Genomic DNA, 22,570 nt, shown 5'->3' with positions numbered 1-22,570 from the left:
TAGTTCTAAGAATATGAATGATATCTTTCTGGAAATTAGAAGAAATCGAATTTCTGTAGACTGCGATAGGATAAGAAATGTTATTAAACATATTTCTAATAGTTTTGTTGGAGAGTTTACCTCCTTTAAATTCACAGCCTTCAATTAACAGTGGAGGTGAACACAGGGTCATAGGGTTCGAATAAAGAAGAGTTTCTTTGATCAGACAAATAACAGAGTTAGGAATAGCTTTAACAATAGATTCAAATTTAGCTCGACTGTAATTAAAATATTTAAAACAGAAATTGTCATATGATATAATAGCACTATCCTCAGTTAAACGGGACACTGACCAAATACCTTTTTCCATCCAATCCTTGTCATACAATGATTTGTTTCTAACTGTAATGTATCTGTTATTCCATAATGGTGTGTTGTGTGGTGTGAAATTATGGTTATATAAAATCTTCCAATATAACAAGACCTGTTGGTAAAACTGGGATAATTTAACTGGGAGACGTTGAGCAGTGAAGTCACATCTTAAAAGAAACTCTATTCCTCCTAATTTCTTAAATAGCTCTCTGGGAATATGAAACCAAAAACTGTTATTATTTAAAAGGGATTTTAACCAATTCATTTTAAGGGTCTCGTTTATAGAGTCAAAATCAATAGCTTGTAAACCTCCCTCTTTATATTGTTTTATCATCTCTACTTTCTTCATATAATGGGTCTTCTTTTTCCAGATGTAGCCAAAGTTAATTTGATTGATTTTTTTAATAGCTCTATTTGAAACAGCAATTGTGTATGCTGGATAGATTAACCTCGAAATACTTTCCATCTTAGTCAAAAATACTCTACCTAATAAACTTATAAGAGTTTAATTTGACATTTATCTATTGTATTCCACACATTCATAAGTTCATTTTCAGAGGAGTCTTTTGAAATAAGCATGCCTAAATATTTAACTTTAGATTTTATAGGGATGTTATTAGCCTCAGTTAATTGACATTGATGGACTGGCATTAATTCACACTTGTTCAGATTTATTTTTAAACCAGAAGCTTTGGGAAACATTTGAATAGATTGTAGTATTTTGGGGACTTCTGATAATTGCTTTATAAAAAATGCAGTATCACCTGCAAATCGGCCGATGATAAGTGTCTGACCAAGTACCTCTAGTGGGGGCTATCGCTGAGTTTTTGATAAAGATGGAAAGCAGTTCTGTTGTTATAATAAAAAGAAATGGGGAAATAGGACAACAAAGATGTATACTGTAGAATTAAATATAGTAATAATGTGCATGAAAGTACACTGTAGTCTTAAATATTAAGATAGACAGAAATGTTCAAGATGCAATGTGCATATGTGCATTCTACTGTAGTCTTAAATATTAAGATACACATAACTTAACAACATTTCATATATATAATTAAATAAGAAAAAAATTAATTGTTTAAATATTAAACTGTAACTATGCTTCCACTATTCGAGCTCACTGATTGGTTTAAGAATAAACCACCAATTTATCATTTATATTTTTGCTGCATATGCTAAAGAACAACATCCGTTGTACCAAGTGTGGTGCCAGCCCAAGTTATTTTTCGGTTCATTGCCAGGGCATTCAATAAAGACAGTTAACAATCTAGCTTCTGAGTATAAGTTATTAACCCAACAATAGCGGGGTCATTTTTTTAAATATTAATTTTTTTTTTTTTTTTTTTTTTTTTTTTTTTGCAGTGGGCCGTGCAAACATGTGTTTGGTTGTGTGGGCTGAGAGTTGAAAAAGGTTGGGAACCACTGATCTAGAATATCAAAAACTAATAGAATATTATTATGTATAGATCTTCCCTTCATAAAGCCAGATTGAGATTCACTTATAATTTTGTGTAAAAACATTTTTAATCTGTTAGCATATATAAGGGTCACAATTTTATAATCGGTGTTTAATAATGTAATTGGTCTAAAGTTATCTAAAATTTGAGGGTCTTTATCAGGCTTGGGGATTAAAGTTATTATACCTTGTTTCGTGGTGGATGGAAATGTCATATTTTCTGTTGCTTCTTTTAACATAAGCATAAAAGGTTCTTTAAGTGTGCTCCAAAAGTGCTTATAAAACTTTGCAGTGAGGCCGTCACAACCTGGAGATTTGTCTAGACATAAACTACCTACTGCTTTATCTAATTCATCAGATGTAATATCTGCATCACACAGTGCTACCCAATCATCATCTGTATGGGGAATAAAGTCTTTAATAAGGTCAAAAAAGGATGTTGTATCATCCAGAGAAAAGGTTGAGGAATATAGGTTACTGTAAAAGGAAACCACTTCCTTAGTGATTGAAGCTTGATCAGTAATTGCTTGGCCCTGGATCAATAAGGCTTTAACTGAAAGGTTCTCTTTCCTTCTTTTTTCTAACCGACAGAAATGGGAAGTGCTCCTTTCCCCCTCCTCAATCCATTTAGCCCTAGACCTGATAAAAGCTCCTTCTGCTTTACAAAGATAGATTTCATCAAGTTTGTTTTGAAGACTTTGTAGTTTTCGTTTTTCATTATCAGTAGGTGATGTTTTATTATAAAATACATTTATTTCTTTAATAATATTAGATTCAGATCATTTGTTACTTCGATTTAGTGTTTTACCAAAATTAATTGAGTATTCCATAATTTTAAATTGAAGATATTCCCATTTGGAGATATAGGACACTATTAACTCGTCAGACATCACATTAGAGACCATGGCCCTAATACCCTCATCAAATGACTGGCATTTTAATAAATTAGAATTGAATTTCCAATATCCTTTATTTTGAAGGCTAACACCAGGAGGTTTAAAAATGTATTTAATAAGAGAATGATGTGTAAGAAGAGCTGTAGACATACAACAATCACTGACAAAATTAATAATAGAAACTGAAATTAGCCAAAAATCTATTCTTGACTTTACTACATTATTTGGCTTAAACCGAGAATACTGTTTCATGTTAAGATATTTAAAGCACCAAGGATCCAGCAAATTGTGAGTACGACAAAAATCGGTTAAAACAGGGTTATAAGAACTAAGGCTACATCTGGAGGGATAGCTATCAAGGCATTCACCACTGACCATGTTAAAATCACCACCCATAATTGTATTAGCAGTTGGATATTTTAGTTTAAGGTATACAATAACACTGGAAACATCTGAAATCAACTGTCTGTTTTGGATTACGTTATTGAAACCATAAATATTGACCATAATAAAATAATGGCCATCCATATTCATGACACAGATTAACCAGTGCCCATTATTGCTGAATCCAGATGTCACTAGTTAACCAGGTGGGTTACAAAACAAAACAGCCACCCCTGCTGATCTAGTGGACCCATGATCAAAAAGGATTTTGTCTCCCCATTGATTTATCCAAAATCTTTCATCCTCTTGTTTGGAGTGTGTTTCTTGCAACAAAATAAATTGTGCTTTTTCGCCCTTGAAAAACAAAAATAATGATTTTCTCTAAGTGTTCTCTCTTAATACCCTAACATTAAGTGAAATACAAGAAAAAACAAAATTATTCATAAACAAAACTGGCAACTGCCAACAAATATTAATCCGATCGAAAAAATGTACTTCTGAAAAAATGTAGAAACGAAAGCCCAAACAGGCACTGTCCCTTCAAACTGCATTCAATGCAAAATAACCCTCCAAACAAATTGTATTAATCAAAAGGTTATTTCAAGCTTTAAATTCTAAAGCATTTGTTCATATACCTTATGTGTTCCTAAGTAAGTCTTTGTCCATTTATATATCCAACACCTCCTCTGAAGTGCACGCGTACCCACATCTCTAGCTTCTTTTATCTTTGGCCACAGAGCAGCTCGGGTCTCCCTGTCGGCTTCGCAGAGGTCTTCGATGAAGTTGATACGAAGCTCTTTGCGGATCGAGTGGTCCTTTGTCATTCTCCACAGTGCATCTCGGTGTATACTCTGAGTAAACTGAATGATGACATGCCTTGTTTTATTTCCTTCACGTCTGCCTATTCGATGAACCGAATCAACAATGTGATTGATGTTCGAGGACCAGGATGGGGAGATTTTCACCAGCAACTGTGCAACCGCCTCACGTATGTCTTCACCTTCCTTTTCCTTTCGACCACGAATCCTCAGATTCCATCGGCGTTTGTATCTCTCCAGCTCCAAGACACGCTCCATCAACTCCTCGTGATCTTTCTTTAAAGCCGATACTTCGCAGACCGAAGACTGTAACTGAACTCAACTGCCTTGGCTATACTTGTTAACATGATGGAACTCTGTTGTATCTGAGTACCTAGTATGTCCACCTTATCCGTTAGCTGCTTTATCGCTTCTAAGACTGCATTCATTCCTTCTTTCCCTTCTGTCCCCGTATCCTTCCTCTTAACTGTTCCTCTTCTTTACCAGCGAGAAAGGATCTTTTCTTTTAGTATTCTCAGTGGAAACTTCCATCCTCGTAGCATACTCATGGCCATCATCTACCTCGTTACTGCGGCATGAAGCAAGATTCTTTTTTGTAGTCATGGTGCACCTTGTTTTCTTTTGTTTTTCAGATTCTTAATATATTCAACTTCAAAAGGAACGAATTGTATGGACTGGAAAGTGTAACATGAAACAAAAACTGGGACAGTCCTCGAGAGCTCACAACATACGATGCACCCTATCCGCCATCTTGCCAGGAATCCCATTGGATGCAGATGCAAATAAAATTATACAGTGTTTCGCTTTCCACAATATTTTGAAAAGTCAACAAAAAAAAAAAAAAAATTCAGGGTTTGGATGAAATCAGGGGCAGGGTTTGTATGTTTTTCCTTCATCCTCTCTATTAGACAACTCTAAACTCAAACAGGTTTCCTTTTTCTTCAGTTGGAACCTCAGTTCCGCCAACTTGGAATTGTTGGCCTGTCCCAGCTGTCCAGCAGTTGCCTTTTCATGGTGTTTCATGACAGCATCTATTGTTGTTTTTTCCTCTATATTTGTATTACCATATAGTCTGTTTGTCTGTCTATCCTCTAAGTGTTATATTTAATCATATAACAATAAATAATTATATGTTTTTTATTTTTTTATTTCTGCCCTGGAAGCTTCAAGGCTACTTCAGAACCTGCTTCACTGCTGATAACAGACAGCTAAAAGTGTTGTTTCATATGATAGCTCTAAGAACATAGATAAATATCCACCTCTTTCAGCATTCGGGTCATTATAAGAAAACGTGCCATTTCCCAATTTTTGATTTTCAAAGTACTGTTTTGAAAATCTTTAAGCCCCTTTTTGGATGAAGTAGATCCTTACCTCTAAGGAAAATGTTCCGTGCCATCTCAGGCTATCTTATAATTATTTTTTTTTTCTTCATATAACCAATTTTAATGTGTGTTTTTGGTCAACCCTGTTACCAACATATTAATTATTTTTTGAAAAGGTTGTAAATACATATATAGAACAAATCTGATATACTGTGAAAGATAAACCCCCCTTGTTACATTAAGAGTGTTTGTGAATTGAGAATATTGAAAGTTTTTTTATTTATTTTTTTATATTTTTTTTTAGCGGATGAATACGTTCATTTCCAAATGACACTCTCCCAGCATCATCTGTTTTAAGAAAAATGTATGGAAATAAAAATGAAACGCCTCAATTCAATTTTGAGTGAAATATTAGCCTCTCTTACTAAACATTTACAATTAATTGATTACATTTTTATTTAAATGTTTTCAATTCTATCCTCTCCTGGAGGATTGTCTTCAATGAGCCAAAAAAAGCTCATGTTACTCCTCTCCTCATCAGGTTACACTGGCTACCAGTAGCCACTCGCATCGAATTCAAGGTACTGATGCTTGCCTACAAGACGACCACTGGCACGGCACCATCTTACCTAAACTCACTGGTTAAATCCTATGTGCCCTCCAGAAGTTTGTGCTCTGCGAGTGAACGACGCCTTGTGGTGCCATCCCAAAGAAGTTCAAAATCACTCTCACGGACCTTTTCCTGGACTGTGCCCAGCTGGCGGAATGACCTCCCAATCTCAATTCGTACAGCTGAGTCTTTAGTCATTTTCAAGAAACATCTAAAGAATCATCTTTTTCGCCTGCACTTAACCTACTAACACCAGTACTTTTCCCTTTCTTGTCTTTTTCATTTAATAAAAAAAAAAAAAAAAAAAAACCTGGCTATGCGTTCTATACTAGACTAACTGAGACTTGTCATGGCACTTGTATACTGTTGTTGTTCTCTTGTTGACCTGACTGCTTCTATTGTTCTCATTTGTAAGTCGCTTTGGATAAAAGCGTCTGCTAAATGATTAAATGTAAATGTAAATGTAAATGGAACAGTCTATTAAAGAGGTGTTTTCATAAAAAGTAACAGGGTTGACGAGAACCTAGGGACCCGACTAAATTGTGTTTTTTTTTTTTTTTTTTTTTTTTTTTTTTTTGACACGTTAAGAATAAAATTCAGTTATGACTAATGAACTGACACTTCATTATACTATATGTTTTTTTTTTTTTTTTTATAATAGTTTGACTTTTTTGCCCTCGATAGCAAGTAGAAGTAGAAAAATCATACAGAGGGACAGGCCATTTTCAACATTTCTTCAAGATGCTTTGCACAAAAATTTGATTTAAATCCTTTAAAAACAAAAGAAACAGAAAATAATGTATTCTTATATTATGAGACATTATGGAAACTAAATTATGAATTTATTGTTTTATGTTTTATTTAGATTTACAGAGCTTTTTTTTCCCCTGAGGGACACAAAATGGCACGTTTTCGTATAATGACCCATTTACTGAAACTGGACTCAGTGCGGGAGTCACCTGTCCAATGAATCAAACTTGAGTCGATTTCTGATTTGTTTTTTTGTTTCGTTTTTTTACAAATCCGTTTTATCCGATTAGTTTAAAAGTGTGATTCACTCGCAATCTGGTGTAGCTAATTCTGATGCTGCACAGTTCCTAATGGGTTAATAACAGTAATAATCCTCTCGTAGTAAAAGGTTACCTGACACAAGAGAAGACAGGACGAGATCAAGCAGTGAGCAAACACAGAAGAGCAGAGGTCCAGCATCCCTGCTTCACTCCTGAGGTCACGCCCGAGGTGATGTGAGGGACCCAGAGCAACACAAGCACAGGAGCACTTCTACTGAAGAGATGCCTCCATCTCAGCTGCAGACGCTTTATTACTCTGATAAAGTCACAGAGTGAAAATAAGTTCTTCTGAACGTGGCGTGACTCCAGCTCAGGACTAGGAACTCCTCATCACTGTCGAATGGCTGGTCCGTGGTCAGTGTCAGACTGTGTAACTCCACAGACGATCCTAAGAGCAGCTCACACAGAAACACATCGTGAGGAGCAGCAGCGTGTCGCTCAGATCCAGTGTGGGTGAAGCAGAGCCACACACTCCTCAGATCTCCGCTGCTGTTCAGAGCACACACACACACACACACACACACACACAAACTGTGATGGAGTCTCCTCCCTCCCTCTCTCGCTCTCTCTCTCTTCTCTAGTGCTCCAGTCAACCATAACATTTGCAAACCAGTAGCTACATGCATTTCTCAAAGCACCACCCAATGGATAACCTATAAAAGCCTGAACTTTCTCACGTTCATTAGTTCATCATCTCTCAGAAGTATTTATGAGCACCAGTGCCATCTGAATGTTTCATCTCTGGCAGGAAGTGCACTGTGGCTACAGTTTGCATGACAATTACTGAAACTACACAAGACTGCACTTATTCTGTTTGTTTTCAACAGTACAAATGAACTGTGACCCTGGGCCACAAAACCATAAGGGTCTATTTTTTTTAATGTATAATTTTGACTCATACAATGTTACAAGAGTTGGCTATTGCTACAAATCTACCAACAAATATTACAAGAGACTGAACTGTCTCTCTCTCTCTATATTCAGAGTGTAAAACACAAGTGGACTGTAATATGAATCAGTACAGTGCACATTGTTTGACTACTCTTCTGTCTACAGACGAATGAATGATTCTGAACATGGTCTCCATAATAACTGCCTGTCTATACTCACATCTTCTTCTTCCTCTTCTTCTTCTTTTTCTTCTTCTTCTTCTTCTTCCTCTTCTTCCTCTTCTTCTTCTTCTTCTTCTTCTTCTCAGCTCTGTCTATATGGTGCTGTGGAAGATTTTTATTAGTAAGATTTTAATCAATCCAGAATAATCAATGTGAATCTAGCCATTTTTGTTGCTAGTTGTTTTTCCATTATAATCCTATAGGTAATGGAGAGAAAGGAATATGGTTACGTGCAGGAATGTGCAGGGCTAATGAATAACATATGGTTAGACATACATTAAGGACCTCCCCTCCCTAGGGACTTAGGTAAAGTGTAATCTAAAGGAAAAGTTTTACCATGTGGAACCGCCCTGTAGAGGGTATATAATGAGATGCAACCTAGCATTCGAGAGAACTTCTTGCAACAAGCTCTCGACTTTGTTTTGCTTAAAATAAAGTCTTTTCTTCTGAGAGAAAAATCCCTGACTGAGTTTGATCCTTGGGAGAACTGGCAAAATACACCACAGATTTGGCACCCCAGATGGGACCGGAAAGGAGCAGAGTGGACGACTGCTCTTGAGCTGACTGATGAGCAACACACACACAGTGGTGGCCACCATAGAATAAGGTAAGCATTTTTGCTTATATAATTAGTGTGTGTTGTTGACTGGTCAGCTCTGAGTGGTAAGGAAACTTAAAATCTGCTCTTCCAAATTTAGAAAAATAATATGATATCTAAATTGAAAAAGGGGTTTTACTCCAGAAGAAATAACTGCATGCACATATTTGGGTTATTAATGGGAAGGCCTTGGAAGGCAACCTCGATTTAAGACAAATATGGTGTAGGCAGAAAGACATGGCATGCTGTGTGTCTGTGTTTATCGGATAGCTGGGCCTAGGTAGGACAGTGATAAACGGATAAGCAGATTAAGGAATCGCGAGGAAAAGTCCCACGGATACCGCTTTGAGAATGTATAAGTGAAATTTTCGAAGGTCAGAATAGGTGGGCCCTTAAGGAGCTCTAGGTGAGCTGTGTTTTGTTGTGTGGATGTCTCTGTGTCCGGACAAATGAATGTGTGAACAAATAAATTCTGTGTTGGGTGGGTAGAAGTTGCGCACCATTCTTGGACCGTCACTTCAGGGTGGCTGGGTGGAGTTGGACGCAACTGGTATCCACTTGAGAGGGATGAATGTATGATGAGCCTTGATAATAAAAGGACAATTAATGTGTGATTATCCCTTAGATAAAGGGAAAAAGTATGCAAGAATAAGCACTCTGGCTCAATAAAGAGTGTAGCAAGTGTGAATGGGTTTAGGAAAATAGCATCAATAAAGTTTGAACCAAGATCTATAATAGATTTTTGCATTTAGGATGTCTGTGTGAAAGGGGAGAAAATTTTCTGAGCCCAGTGTAGTGGGAGTGAGAACAAAGGAGGACGTTTCCACAGTAAAGTTGTATTACATGGGGGGAGCAAGAGGTGCTCTCCCCTCCTGGACCATCACTTGGGAGTGATTAGGTTACAGAGATGGGGGTGGCTGGTGTTGAGAAAGGAATGCAGGAGCCCTAAAACAATAAAGTCAACTGTATGAAGGTTGTTTTAGAGAAAAATAAATACAAATGTTTCAAGAAATGGACTAATATAGGGATTGCAGAAATGGTGGAATATAGAAATAATAATAAATTAATTAATAAGATATGTATTTATTATTTAATAACTTGTCTGAATAGATTAATTTAAAAGATGCACGTGCTTAAAACTTTTTTAATACGTGAAGACATCTAAAATTTGTTTCTTGTTATCCCTGGGACAGTATGAAAGTTAATCCATTACAGAGTTTCAGAGATTGGGCTTGTGTAAATGTAAAAATAAAATAAATAACTTGTGCAATGTGGAATGAAAGCAAGATTGGGTGACCAAGTTAATAGACATTTTGATTCAAAAGCTATAGGCATTTTACAATAGGAAGGGAACTAGTTGCTTAGAGAATTAAATGTAATTATTTTATTTACAACAATAGGAATTATTTTATGTTGGTTAGGAAACATTAATTTCAAATACCAGATTATTCTGAATCATGTATGCAAATATCGAAGAAAAAATATGATTGAAGTCTTTATTTTACCATATGCATGTCATGCTGATATAAAAGGAAGGTTTATTTTATTTTATTGCAGTATATTTAGATAATAAAGGTAGCTGATTTCTGCATTTTGCAAAGAAGAAAAATGCTTGCTATTTTCCTGCAATGAAGAACTTGCTTAACTAACAAAGAATAAGAGAACTGCTGTTTTCAACCAGATGATTTAGTTTTTATTAAGGGACCACTGAAAGAAGAGGTTGAAAAGTGAAAATTAGAAAAAGAGCTGACTGCTCAGAAACAATTTGGTCAGAAGTTACATAGGTACATTTGATTAATGCAGTCTCTGAGTGTTAAACTTTCAGATGATTTCTGGAACAGTGCCTTGACAAAGGAAAGCAATGAAATGGAGTCTGTCGAGGAATGGCAAAGCAGCAAACACAGCTGCAGAGAGAAGAAGAGGGAGGTGCTGATGGATGTTCCCCTCCCCTCCTGAAAGAGAAGAACACACTTCAGCAAGGAGAAAGACTGAATCAAAGCAGGAAAAGGTGAATCTTTCACTTGAGACTTTTCCTGACGTTGAAAAGAACATTATGAAATGCAAAACTCTGGCAGAAAGCAACCAGAAGCCAGACTGAGAAGAAGCAGAGTAACAACGGAGACCGTACACCACAACATCAGGTCTTTGAGTGCCATCACAGACTGACGACCCAGTACAACAGCCCAGGCTGATGGTGTAACCAGAAGGACTTCCATCCCTTCAGTGCACAGGTGCTGCATATTCAGTGAACACATAGAGACTGCTGCAAATGTTCATTATGTTTAATTATTTTATTATTTACTATGTTTTAATCTTGATTAGTCACTGGTCTCACAGCACTTCCTTAAATTCTGTGTTTTAACTAACTTTCTCAATCTGCTTTTCAATAGGTACCAGTCCAGCCTCATGTCTTAAAGAAAAAATAATTTTGACAGACAGAAGTGAGTACTTGACTCACCAATCAGATAAACATGGAGCTGGATTTGGCATAGTAAGACAGTTTCATTAAACAACTAGGGTAAAATGCACAACTAAATACTTGACAACAATGCTGAGCGCTTTGGGAAAGAAGAGAATAAATAAATATATAAAAAAGGGTATCCTGATGAACAATAGGAAAAATTTATATGGTTGAAAAAATAGAAATATTGGTCACTCCATTTTGTGTAAAGGTAATTTTCTAAGGTAAAACTGAATAAAATAATGAATAAAAGATTATTCCAAAGATCCAAAATCATGAAATCACATATACTGTCATCACTGGGGATAACCAGATGGAAATGTAGACGGTCATGGATCCAAGATATGCAGAGATCTCCAATCCTCTTCTCAGAGTCGCTCATGAGCAATAACAAAAAAGTATTTGACTAAACTTTAAATTAGACAAACACATGACATTTGAGAAATGATAATTGGCTCTCTCAAATGCCCAATGCCTAGGCCTAATACTCTAAACAAATTAATCTAGGAGATTTTGGAAAAAGGAAGGAAAGAAAGAAAAGAAAAGTTTTTGGCAAAAAAAAAAAAAAAAAAAAAAAAAAAAAAAAAAGGGGGAGTGAAAGTGTGTGAAAAAGTATGAATGATGGTGTTGTATGGCATGAAAGAGAGTGTCTGACGAGACACTGAGGCAATTCAATCGATTTGCCCAAACAGCTGTATACAAATATGAATGTGGGCCCACAGGGCAAACTTATGCCCAGTAAAATAATGACCATGGATGTATTTGGTTAAGTTTCCTGGTCAGTACCAAGGTCTTTGTTGTGGCAGAAATAAAAACAGTGCCACACATGCGCAGCGTATAACATGGGAAGGCAGAGCAAAGCAAGCTTGCTCTGTCCACCCCACATCTAACTTTCTTTTCAGCATATCATGATGGAGCTGATTGTGTCAAAAGGATGAAATATTATCTTTCTGACTGTTAAAATAAATACAGTGGGTTGAGTGTTTTCCAGGTCAAAAGGCATATACTACTGAGCAAAATAGGAAAATATCCAGTGATATAATGGAACTCAGTTTACAAAACAAAGAAGATAACTAAATAAGCAAATTGCTGAGAATAAAATTGAAAGGAATTAAAAAATAGTAAAGACAGCACTGAAATTGTGAAAACTCAAAAAGGGGCCAAGACAGCCCTCAACCCACATTACATTTCCACAGGTCACACCAAGAAGGACGACTAGCAGATGAACAAATAAGCATGCTTGATAACACTAACAAAAAACTCTGAAGTTTTCCATTTACAGGTGACAGCAGTTCCAGTAAAGCCAAGGAATGCTTCGCTCCGTCAAAGAGAACCAGTGAGGGTGCAGTAATGATCTCAAGAGAGCCTTGCATTAATCAGCAAATCAGTTACAGAGTGACACCTGAGTTCACATCTCTAACCTTAAAATACACTAACCAGCTTCAACAACTCCACACAGCATGAAGTGAGGGATGAAGGGCGTGCTAGTAACGACCCACCCTTGCCAACGAGGGAAAGACCATTGCAACGACTCGCAAAGAGTCTCCCTGGTGAAGATGGAATGAGAGAATGATGGGACTGCTATTGAGATCAAAATACTTGGGTGCAGATATGAGCCAACAAATAGAAAAGAAAAAGTGGAAAGATAATGTCAAGTAATGGTAGATGAAGAATTTGGAGGTTATTAGAAGGGAAATATAGATGTAGGAAGATTTGAAGGGAGAATAGAATGAAAGGAGCAAAATAGAAAAGCTCAAGATTTGTAAACTGAAGAAGGAAAAGTATGTGTTATGTTTGGGGGACAATGCTGTATTTATAGAAGGGAGCATTTAATGAAGTAATGATCAAATTGAAAAGGCTAAGAATGGTAGATAAAGAAAATGTTGGAAAAGATAAAATGTAAGACTGGTTCGATTTACAGTTAGGAGCATGTGGAGCATAGTTTATAACTAAATTGGGAAAGTTTTTAGGAATTGCATTATTGACAGGAGATTTACTATTTTACTGTATACTTCCTATATTGAGGTCACTAGTCAAAGCCACAGTTAAGCAAATTAAATTCAAAGATGTCAAGATAATGGGAAATTGATACATAAGGTATCTAAGCTGAAGATCAACTCTTATAATCTTGTGATATTCAATGTGTGATGTGATTTGTATTTGTATGTGTATGTATTTTTACGCCTTTTATACAAAACTGTGATAACCAGGCAAATGCTGAACCAATTGCACATTCATGTTCTGAATTTCATGTACTATTAAAGAGGGGTTAGGGAGACTGGATCTTTTACTCACTCCTTGTCAAATTAGGAGAGAGATGTTTGGTCCAGTAATCCCTCAGAGTGGAATTTCATAATCTAGTCACTGGGGATAATACAATGTGACTTATTTAGTCACTAGGTAGTGTAAATAATATGACTGGATTATGGAGTAGCACTCTGGATAAGAATAATCAAATGTGAGACTTATTAAGTCTCAAAGGGGAGAATATGTGGAAGATTTTTATTAGTAAGATTTTAATCAATCCAGAATAATCAATGTGAATCTAGCCATTTTTGTTGCTAGTTGTTTTTCCATTATAATCCTATAGGTAATGGAGAGAAAGGAATATGGTTACGTGCAGGAATGTGCAGGGCTAATGAATAACATATGGTTAGACATACATTAAGGACCTCCCCTCCCTAGGGACTTAGGTAAAGTGTAATCTAAAGGAAAAGTTTTACCATGTGGAACCGCCCTGTAGAGGGTATATAATGAGATGCAACCTAGCATTCGAGAGAACTTCTTGCAACAAGCTCTCGACTTTGTTTTGCTTAAAATAAAGTCTTTTCTTCTGAGAGAAAAATCCCTGACTGAGTTTGATCCTTGGGAGAACTGGCAAAATACACCACAGTGCTCAAATGTAGCTTTGTGAAATGTATATCTGACCTATTTTAGAGAACAGATTGATCTAATGCTTTACATTCCCTTTCATTTGTGATGTTCAACATTCATTATATTAAATTAAATTATTTGAAAAAATTAAGAGAGAGAGAGAGAGAGAGAGAGAGATGTATACAAAAGACGCTCGCCAAATTACGACAACTATTTCAGCTATTTTACATTTAATGACTAGACGTTTTGAGGGGAAAGACTATTTCGACAGAGAATCATAATATGTTTAGATAATGATGAAAGTAATTTGACATTTTGAGAACAGCAGACAAATGTACTAAACTAAAGCTCTGGCTGTTTGTTCAGAATGAAACATTGCTCTGATGAGCATTTGATGATTTGGAGGTTAAACGTAGAATTTCACTTGTGATCTGACAAATTACTGAGAAAAAATTAACCACTTCTTTTACACATTTATATGATAATGAAAAACAAATAAGAGGAAAATAATACATTTTGCTAATATAACTTTATATAAATATTATTGATAATTTATCAATAATTCATACCATGAAATTAGTCTTACACAATCATGGGGTATTTAATGTAAAAATAAAATAAACTTTAATACAAAAACAGCATCACTTAATTAAAAGTGAATTGCTTTTTGCCATTACAATTATGATATTAAGGCAAGAACAGAACTCTTCTACTAATGAAATTGTGAGAGATGATAAAGCTATGATCATCTCACAGGAAGCATACTGAAATATTAGCTAAAGAATTATTATATTGATAATGCGCGGGAAAGTGCGCCCTCGGGTGGCGTTTCCTATCGATACACAGGACATCTGTTTGTTTCCCCTCATCACAAGTCTTTTATTGACATTCGGTATTTTCTGTAAGTTTAGAGAGATTTACTTTAATGTTTTTTTTTTTTTTTTTTTTTTTTTTTTTTTTTTTAATGTCCGAGTATTAATGCTCTCCTAAAGTCCGACATTATCAAAAAAAGAAAAGAAAAAAAAAAAAATATATATATATATATATATATATATATATATATATATATATATATATATGTGTGTGTGTGTGTGTGTGTGTGTGTGTGTGTGTGTGTGTGTATGTACGTATTTATGTATGTATGTAATTTTCCCTTTATTTGAAATAAAATTATATATAATTTGTCATTTTTAGTAGTCATCATATGCTATGACAGATATCATGTGCGTTACAAGCTTCTGTTTGAAAAGAGCGTTCATGTGTACGTTTAGTGTGTGTGTGTGTGTGTGTGTGTAAAAAACGATTACAACATTATTGCTTGATGTTGTCAATGAATTTAAGTATTTAGGAGTTATATATGACTCCACCTTAACATTCAAATATCATGTGAAAAAGGTGGCAAATAAAGTTAAATTCAGTTTGCAGAATTTTAAACAAGTCAGGCCATTTCTTAACACCAAAGCAGCCAAGTTGTTTTTATATACTATGATTTTTTCACATATCGAGTATTGTTTCATAAATTGGTCATTAACTAGCATATCGAGTCTTAAAACTATTGAATCTCTATTTAAGAAAGCCATTAAAATTTTTGATAAAAAGGCATTGTCATTTCACCATTGCAATATTTTAGAGAGACATAATTTTTTAAGTTTTGACAATTTCAAACGTTTCAAGTACATTTGTCTAGTTTATAAGGTGTTAAATAATCTTGCTCCACCTCCACTGCATGCCTTTTTTCAAAGGCTTGCAAGCGGAGGTAGCACACGGGCCTCTATAAAAGGGGACTGTATGATACCATTTAGACGTACCACCTTTGGACAAAATGTAATATCAATAATAGGTGGAAAATTTTGGAATAGCTTGCCCCTTGTGATACGCCAGTGTCCTTCATTCACCTCCTTTAAAACTCAATTAAAACAGTGGCTCTTAGATAATCAGACATGTACTCACTTTTAACTGTAACTTTAGTCATTAATGCTGGGGGAACTGGTCGCGATTGATCGCGTCCGGAATGGAGGTTTGTGTTTGCATGGTGGATTTGTGTGTGCTCTGTGTAGTTGCTTTGTGTATATGAATGCACACATATGCATTTATTTATTTAATAAATATTTACATGTATATACTGTATGTACATTTATACATTGTCTATGTTGTATATAGGTGTGAATAATTTACGCATGGATAAGTAAAGATCTTGAGTGTGTATGTGCGTGTGTGTGTATTTATGTATGCGGGATGATTGTGCATGGTGCATGCATGTGTATTGTGTGGGCGCGGACTATTGTTTTAGATGTGGTTGGTCGCAATTGTTATTATGTTATTATGAATTTTTGTCTTGTTTGTTTGTATTGTTGATGTATATTTTTATTTTTGTGTATTGTTGTCATAATGATTGAATGTTATATGATTGTTGGTTATTTATTTTTTTTGTTCGTTTTTATGTCACCGGCCTAGGGACTGCAGATGAAAAATAGTATCTTTTTACTAATTCTGGCATATTTACATGGTGTATTTTCATACAACAATGTACATGAACATGCATGGTCCCTATTAAATAAACTAAATAAATAAATAGAACAAAACTGAATTAAATTTGCCTATGCACTTTACATATAAATCACATTTCTCATCAATATGGTTAAAAATAAAGATTAATAATCAGGAAAAGAAGCACATCACAAATAGCCTACATCGTTAAATCCCGTCCTACTGTAGATAAACAGAACATCTCCGCTTATTAACTAACAATCACGTGCCTAAAAGAAGCACAAATAAAGATATAGTTGCAAACAGAATACAGTGACGTCAACCTTGGTTTTGATAAGCAGTTATTTTATGATACAGAACGCGTTGGTGAAACTCGTGCATCTAGCAAGAACTAAATACACAAAGTAATCATATTGATTCAAGCAGTTAACATTTATGAATTAATTAAAAGTCAGTAATGAACAAGACTGCACAGATTATAATATATCCATCATGAGGAAAGTCTGCGTACAGTAAAGTGGACAGTGTACAACACCCCATCAGTTATAGTCAGGTGCCCCCTGCTGGTGCAGTTTTTTAAATTCTTAGAGAAAATTAAGTCGTTATAACGAGAAAACAAAAAGGAAAAACATTACAATGCATGGCCGCTTAGAACTTCCGTACAGATAGATAGACAGATAGACAGATAGACAGATAGACAGATAGATAGATAGATAGATAGATAGATAGATAGATAGATAGATAGATAGATAGATAGATATATAGATAGATAGATAGAACATCAGTCTGATCGATACTCAGATCAGCGGCATGATCCAACGCGTGACTCAGAGAAGGAGCGTTCTGTTAGAGGACGCTGAGGTCACATGAACACCTGTGTTAATAACATCAACATCACAGATTATATACTTCATAGAGTTAACATCCTCGCTTCTCCTTCCCAAAGTTTGTGAAGCGTCAAGATCATTTTCGGACACCAAATTCTTAAAGGTAAACTGCTGAATGTTTCAGGAACTGATTTATTAAATTATTTTAGCCAATAAATCACAAATTAAAACTGTTTAAACGAATGCGGGATTTGTTGGTCCACATTCCTTTTTTTTTACATTCGCAAACCAGTAGCTACATGCATTTGTCAAAGCACCACCCAATGGATAACCTATAAAAGCCTGAACTTTCTCACATTCTTTAGTTCATCATCTCAAACTTTCCCAGGAGACCTACCGAACGCCACCCGCCCCGAGGCCCCACCCCCCCGGGGGCCAGAGAAATGGCCCCCCTGTATTTTTGGTGGTCAAACGGAAGGACGGGGGAGACCTAGAGACCTGAGGCTCGGCTCCGTGATAGCCCCCGACGGGGCCTCTCTAGCGCCACCTCCTCCGAGTTGATAGACCCCTCGGGCCGGAGTCACGGACCCCCAAAGGCAAAGGGTCCCAAGATTCGACAGTCTGTAACTCCCACGAAACAGGGGCAAACTCCATCAAACTCAGAGCAAAATTATACACTGGAGACCTCTATCCGATGCCACTGGCTCCAGGTCCCCAACCCCTGGGGAGGTCGAGATATGGCCCCCCCAATCTTCAGGATTTGTGCCCTCGTTACTGAGGCACTGGACTGCCCAGGGACTCGGGGGTGAGGGCGTTCGGTAGGCCCCAAGGCCCACTATGTGTCCCCCGAGATTCAGCCCCTGGGACCCCCGCACTGCGGAGAAAACGGCGAGAGACCGTGTTGCGGGCGAGATCATAGCCTTACCCGGGAAAGGGGCACCGTCCTGGGCAAAGCCGCCGGCGAGGGAGGGGTTGGAAATTCTCGCTGAGGCCCAGGGACTTCCAACCCGGGACCAAGGTAGACCTCGAGGCCCCCGTCAGACACCGCCTCCCCCGAGCCGATGGACCCCTACGGGGCTGGAGATAGCACCCACCGGATGAGAAATTTTGAATGGCTAAATCTCGCCGAGACCCAGGGACTTCAAACTCGGGTCGATTTTAGACCATGCAGCTCTCTATCAGACGCCGCCAGCACAGAGCCGAAGGACCCCCGGGGGCCAGAGATAGACACACCGAGGGAGAAATTTTGAACGGCTGTATCTCGCCATCGCCGAGACCCAGGGACTTCAAACTGGGGGTCGATGATAGACCCCGTAGCCCCCTATCAGACGCCGCCACCGCAGAGCCGATGCACCCCAGGGGGCCAGAGATAGAGGCCACCGAAGGAGAAATTTTGAAAGGCTGTATCTCGCCTAGGCCGAGCCACAGGCACTTCAAACTCGGGACCGAGGTACACCCCGAGCCACCTCCCCGGAGCCAATGCTCCCCAGGGGGCCGGGGATAGCACCCCCCCCCCCCCCCCCCCCAGAATGTTAGGATCTGTAACCTTATAACTCGGGCACCGGACCGCTCCAGGACACGGGGGCGGTCGCGCTCGGTAGGCCCAGTGGGCCACTAGGGTTTTGCCACTGGTCACCCCTCATCGACTTAGGTTTTGGCCGTCTTGCCCTGGGACCTCCAGGGTCTGGATGGAGAGTCTGGCGCCGCACTCAGACCGCTTTCGACGCTCCACCCTGCGGGCCGCCTCCTGGAGAGGTCCCCCTCGCCACTGGTCACCCCCCCATCGACTTCTTCGTATCATCCCATCGTCCGCCCCGGCCACTGGTACCCCCGGGACGCCGGCGGGGGTGTCGAACCGAGGTCGCACCGGTTGGGCCTCTTCCTCGGCCGACAAAAAACTTGAATCGAGGGTTGACTTTCAATGGATCGCAGCAAGTGAGCTGCTCTGCCACACACGAAACCCTGACCCAGAATCAGGTAGTCTACGGGTCATTTAAGCACTGGGTTCTCCACAAACTTCTGCTTAACACTTGTAAAGCCAAAAGGATCGTGAGGCCCGCTTTCACGATCCGGTCTCATACTGAAAATCAAGATCAAGTGAACTTTTGCTCTCATCTTCCATGGGAGGTTTTCTCTCCATGAGCTCACTTCAGGACACCTGTGTTACAGTTTGACAGGTGTACCACACCTCAGTTCAAGGTCCCAGGGGGAGGGCATACCCGAGGGTCCACTCACATGTGTTTAGGATACAGATATTTCAATTACAGAGCCTCAAAAGAGCCTGTTATTTTTTATCACCACCTCTCAAAGTTGAAAATGGGTAATTTGCGTGCCTGGTGCCTTCCTTGGACGTGCCTTGTGCCTTCCTTGGATGTGGTAGTCATTTCTCAGGCTCCCTCTGCAGAATCGAACCCTGATTCCTCCGTTACCCGTGGTCACCATGGTAGGCGCCTAAAGTATTTATCAAAAGTTGATTGGGCACATATTCAAAAGAGTCATCACCACCGCAGGGGGCATGTGATCGGCCCAAGGTTATCTAGAGTCACCAAATAGACCAGGGCGGGGACGGATCCCCGACCCCGGATGGGTTTTGGATCTGATAAATGCACGCGTCCCCACCCGTGAGGGAGGGTTGGCGCTCGTTTGCATGTATTAGCTCTGGAATTGCCACAGGTATCCAAGTGCCGGGTGGAGCGATCAAAGGGAGCATAACTGATTTAATGAGCCATTCGCAGTTTCACTGTACCAGCTGTTTGTACTTAGACCTGTACAGCTTAATCTTTGAGACAAGCATATGTTACTGACAGGATCAACCTGGTAGCCCACAGGAGGGGGTGTGGGTTGGACAACCGCAGCGCGCTTGTTTCCTACACACGGGTCTCACTCCGCAGTGGGTGTCGCACCCTGGGGGTGGAACCCACGCGGCGCGGCCGCTCATAGGGCGACGTGCGGCGACCTCCCCCACTCGGGGGTTATGGGGGTGGCTGGCCACTGATCGAGGCCGTAACCGGGAAAAGTGTGCTTCGCGTGGACAGGAGGAGGACACGCCTCCTCTCCGACCGCCGGTGTTGGACCCTTATGATAGACCGGCCTTCTGAGTCTCCCAAGAAAGTGGGGGTCGGGCCCCCGTCTCATGCGAGCATGTGCTGGACACGGTGTGTCGCCCTCATCGAAACCGTAACTTCCACTCACCGTGCCACCTAGGCGCACCCGCCCATAACGGCCAGCGGCCAGGCAGGGTCCTAGATCGGGCCCGCAACGTGCTCCACTCGATCCGTTCTCTTGCGATACGCGCCAGAACCTAAGTCCAGAAAATGACGCGTTCGCCGACATCGCGACGGCACGTAAAAATGCCATCCCCTATCGGGCCGACCTCCGGAGTCGCGGGCGAATCTTGACGGTGGCCGGGTCTGAGACGCCTTTCCCGGCCTGCCCTGGAGCCTTGGGGAGGGTGGATGTCTGGCCAAGGCCCGCATCTTCGACTTGGTCATTTTTTTAAACACCGAATTCCTCCAGGGCCTCCGACCTGCCGAGTGAGGCCGATGAGGGCGAGGGCCGGTCGGATAGGTCTCCCACCGAAGAGGCCCCGGAGCCTATGACCTGCCACTGGTCACCCAGCGACCTGAGAACCGGAGTAGGGGGTGCCATCTCACCCTCATACCCAGGAGAGGGAGGCCACGCTGTGCCTGGGTCACTCGAAATAGCCCCTGGAGCTAAACCTTCAAATTTACAGAGAACCAGACTAGGGGGAGCCATCTCACTCTCATGCCCAAGAGGGTGAGGCCACATTGGGCCTGGGTCGCTCGGAAAAAGACCCTGGATCTCAGCCTCCACGTTTAATGAGAACCGGAGTAGGGGGCTCCATCTCACCCTCATGCCCTAGAGGGTAAGGCCACGCTGGGCCCTGGGTCACTCGAAAAAGTCCCTGGAGCTCAGCCTCCAAGGTTACAGAGAACCGGAGTAGGGGCCGCCATCTCACTCTATTGCCCAGGAGAGGGAGGCCTCGTTGGGCCTGGGTCGCTCGAAAAAGCCCCTGGAGCACAGCCTCCACGGTTAATGAGAACCAGACTAGGGGTAGCCATCTCACTCTCATGCCCAGGGCGGTGATGCCACGCTGGGCCTCGGTCGATCGAAAAAGCCCCTGGAGCTCAACTTTCAAATTTACAGAGAACCAGACTAGGGGTAGCCATCTCACTCTCATGACCAGGGCGGTGATGCCACGCTAGGCCTCGGTCGATCAAAAAAGCCCCTGGAGCTCAACCTTCAAATTTACAGAGAACCAGACTAGGGGTAGCCATCTCACTCTCATGCCCAGGGCGGTGATGCCACGCTGGGCCTCGGTCGATCGAAAAAGCCCCTGGAGCTCAACCTTCAAATTTACAGAGAACCAGACTAGGGGGAGCCGTCTCACTCTCATGCCCAAGACGGTGAGGCCTCGCTGGGCCTGGGTCGCTCGAAAAAGCCCCTGGAGCTCAGGCTCCACGGTTAATGAGAACCGGAGTAGGGGGCGCCATCTCACCCCCATGCCCGAGAGGGTGAGGCCTCGTTGGGCCTGGGTCGCTCGAGAAAGCCCCTGGAGCTCAGGCTCCACGGTTAATGAGAACCGGAGTAGGGGGCGCCATCTCACCCCCATGCCCGAGAGGGTGAGGCCTCGTTGGGGCTGGGTCGCTCGAAAAAGCCCCTGGGGCTCATCCTCCACGGTTAATGAGAACCGGAGTAGGGGGCGCCATCTCACCCCCATGCCCGAGAGGGTGAGGCCTCGTTGGGCCTGGGTCGCTCGAAAAAGCCCCTGGAGCTCAACCTTCAAATTTACAGAGAACCAGACTAGGGGTAGCCATCTCACTCTCATGCCCAGGACGGTGAGGCCACGCTGGGCCTCGGTCGATCGAAAAAGCCCCTGGAGCTCAACCTTCAAATTTACAGAGAACCAGACTAGGGGGCGCCAACTCACTCTCATGCCCAGGAGGGGGAGGCCACGCTGGGCCTGGGTCGCTCGAAAAAGCCCCTGGAGCTCAGCCTGCGAAGCGCTTTTGTCATCACCCCGATGGCGGGTAAAAACGGCATCCTCTATCGGGCCGACCTCCGGGGTCGCGGGCGAAATCGGAGCTCTACCCGGGAAAGGCGCACCATCCTGGGCAAGGCCGCCGGAGACGGGGTGGTTGGATGTTCGACCGGGGCCCGCTCGGGAACGCCGGGGCCTAGCGACTTGAAACTCGGGTCGTTGATAGGGCCCGTCGGCCCCTCTCGGACGCCGCCACCCCCGAGCCGACAGCCCCCCGGGGGCCGGGGATAGCGCCCCCC

The 22,570-nt window shown here is 40.8% G+C and overlaps 1 protein-coding gene across 3 annotated transcripts in view; it reads right to left on the bottom strand.

The window, feature by feature from the left end:
- The window catches only part of LOC127933244 (proline-rich membrane anchor 1-like), a 222,009-nt gene that overhangs the window by 168,874 nt on the left and 30,565 nt on the right, over positions 1 to 22,570 (bottom strand). Inside the window, exon 1 of one of the 3 annotated variants that reach the window (XM_052530078.1) lies at positions 6,984 to 8,075. The exons of the other annotated variants lie outside the window; for them this stretch is intronic. Within the exon in view, the coding sequence (XP_052386038.1) occupies positions 6,984 to 7,049 (66 nt within the window). The 5' untranslated portion in view covers positions 7,050 to 8,075. Of the gene's footprint in view, positions 1 to 6,983; positions 8,076 to 22,570 lie in introns of those variants that run through there. 3 annotated transcript variants of the gene reach the window in all.

Source organism: Carassius gibelio, chromosome A17 (genome assembly GCF_023724105.1).
Source record: "Carassius gibelio isolate Cgi1373 ecotype wild population from Czech Republic chromosome A17, carGib1.2-hapl.c, whole genome shotgun sequence".
Classification (NCBI taxonomy): Eukaryota; Metazoa; Chordata; class Actinopteri; order Cypriniformes; family Cyprinidae; genus Carassius; species Carassius gibelio.
This window is presented reverse-complemented; position numbering and strand designations above follow the sequence as displayed.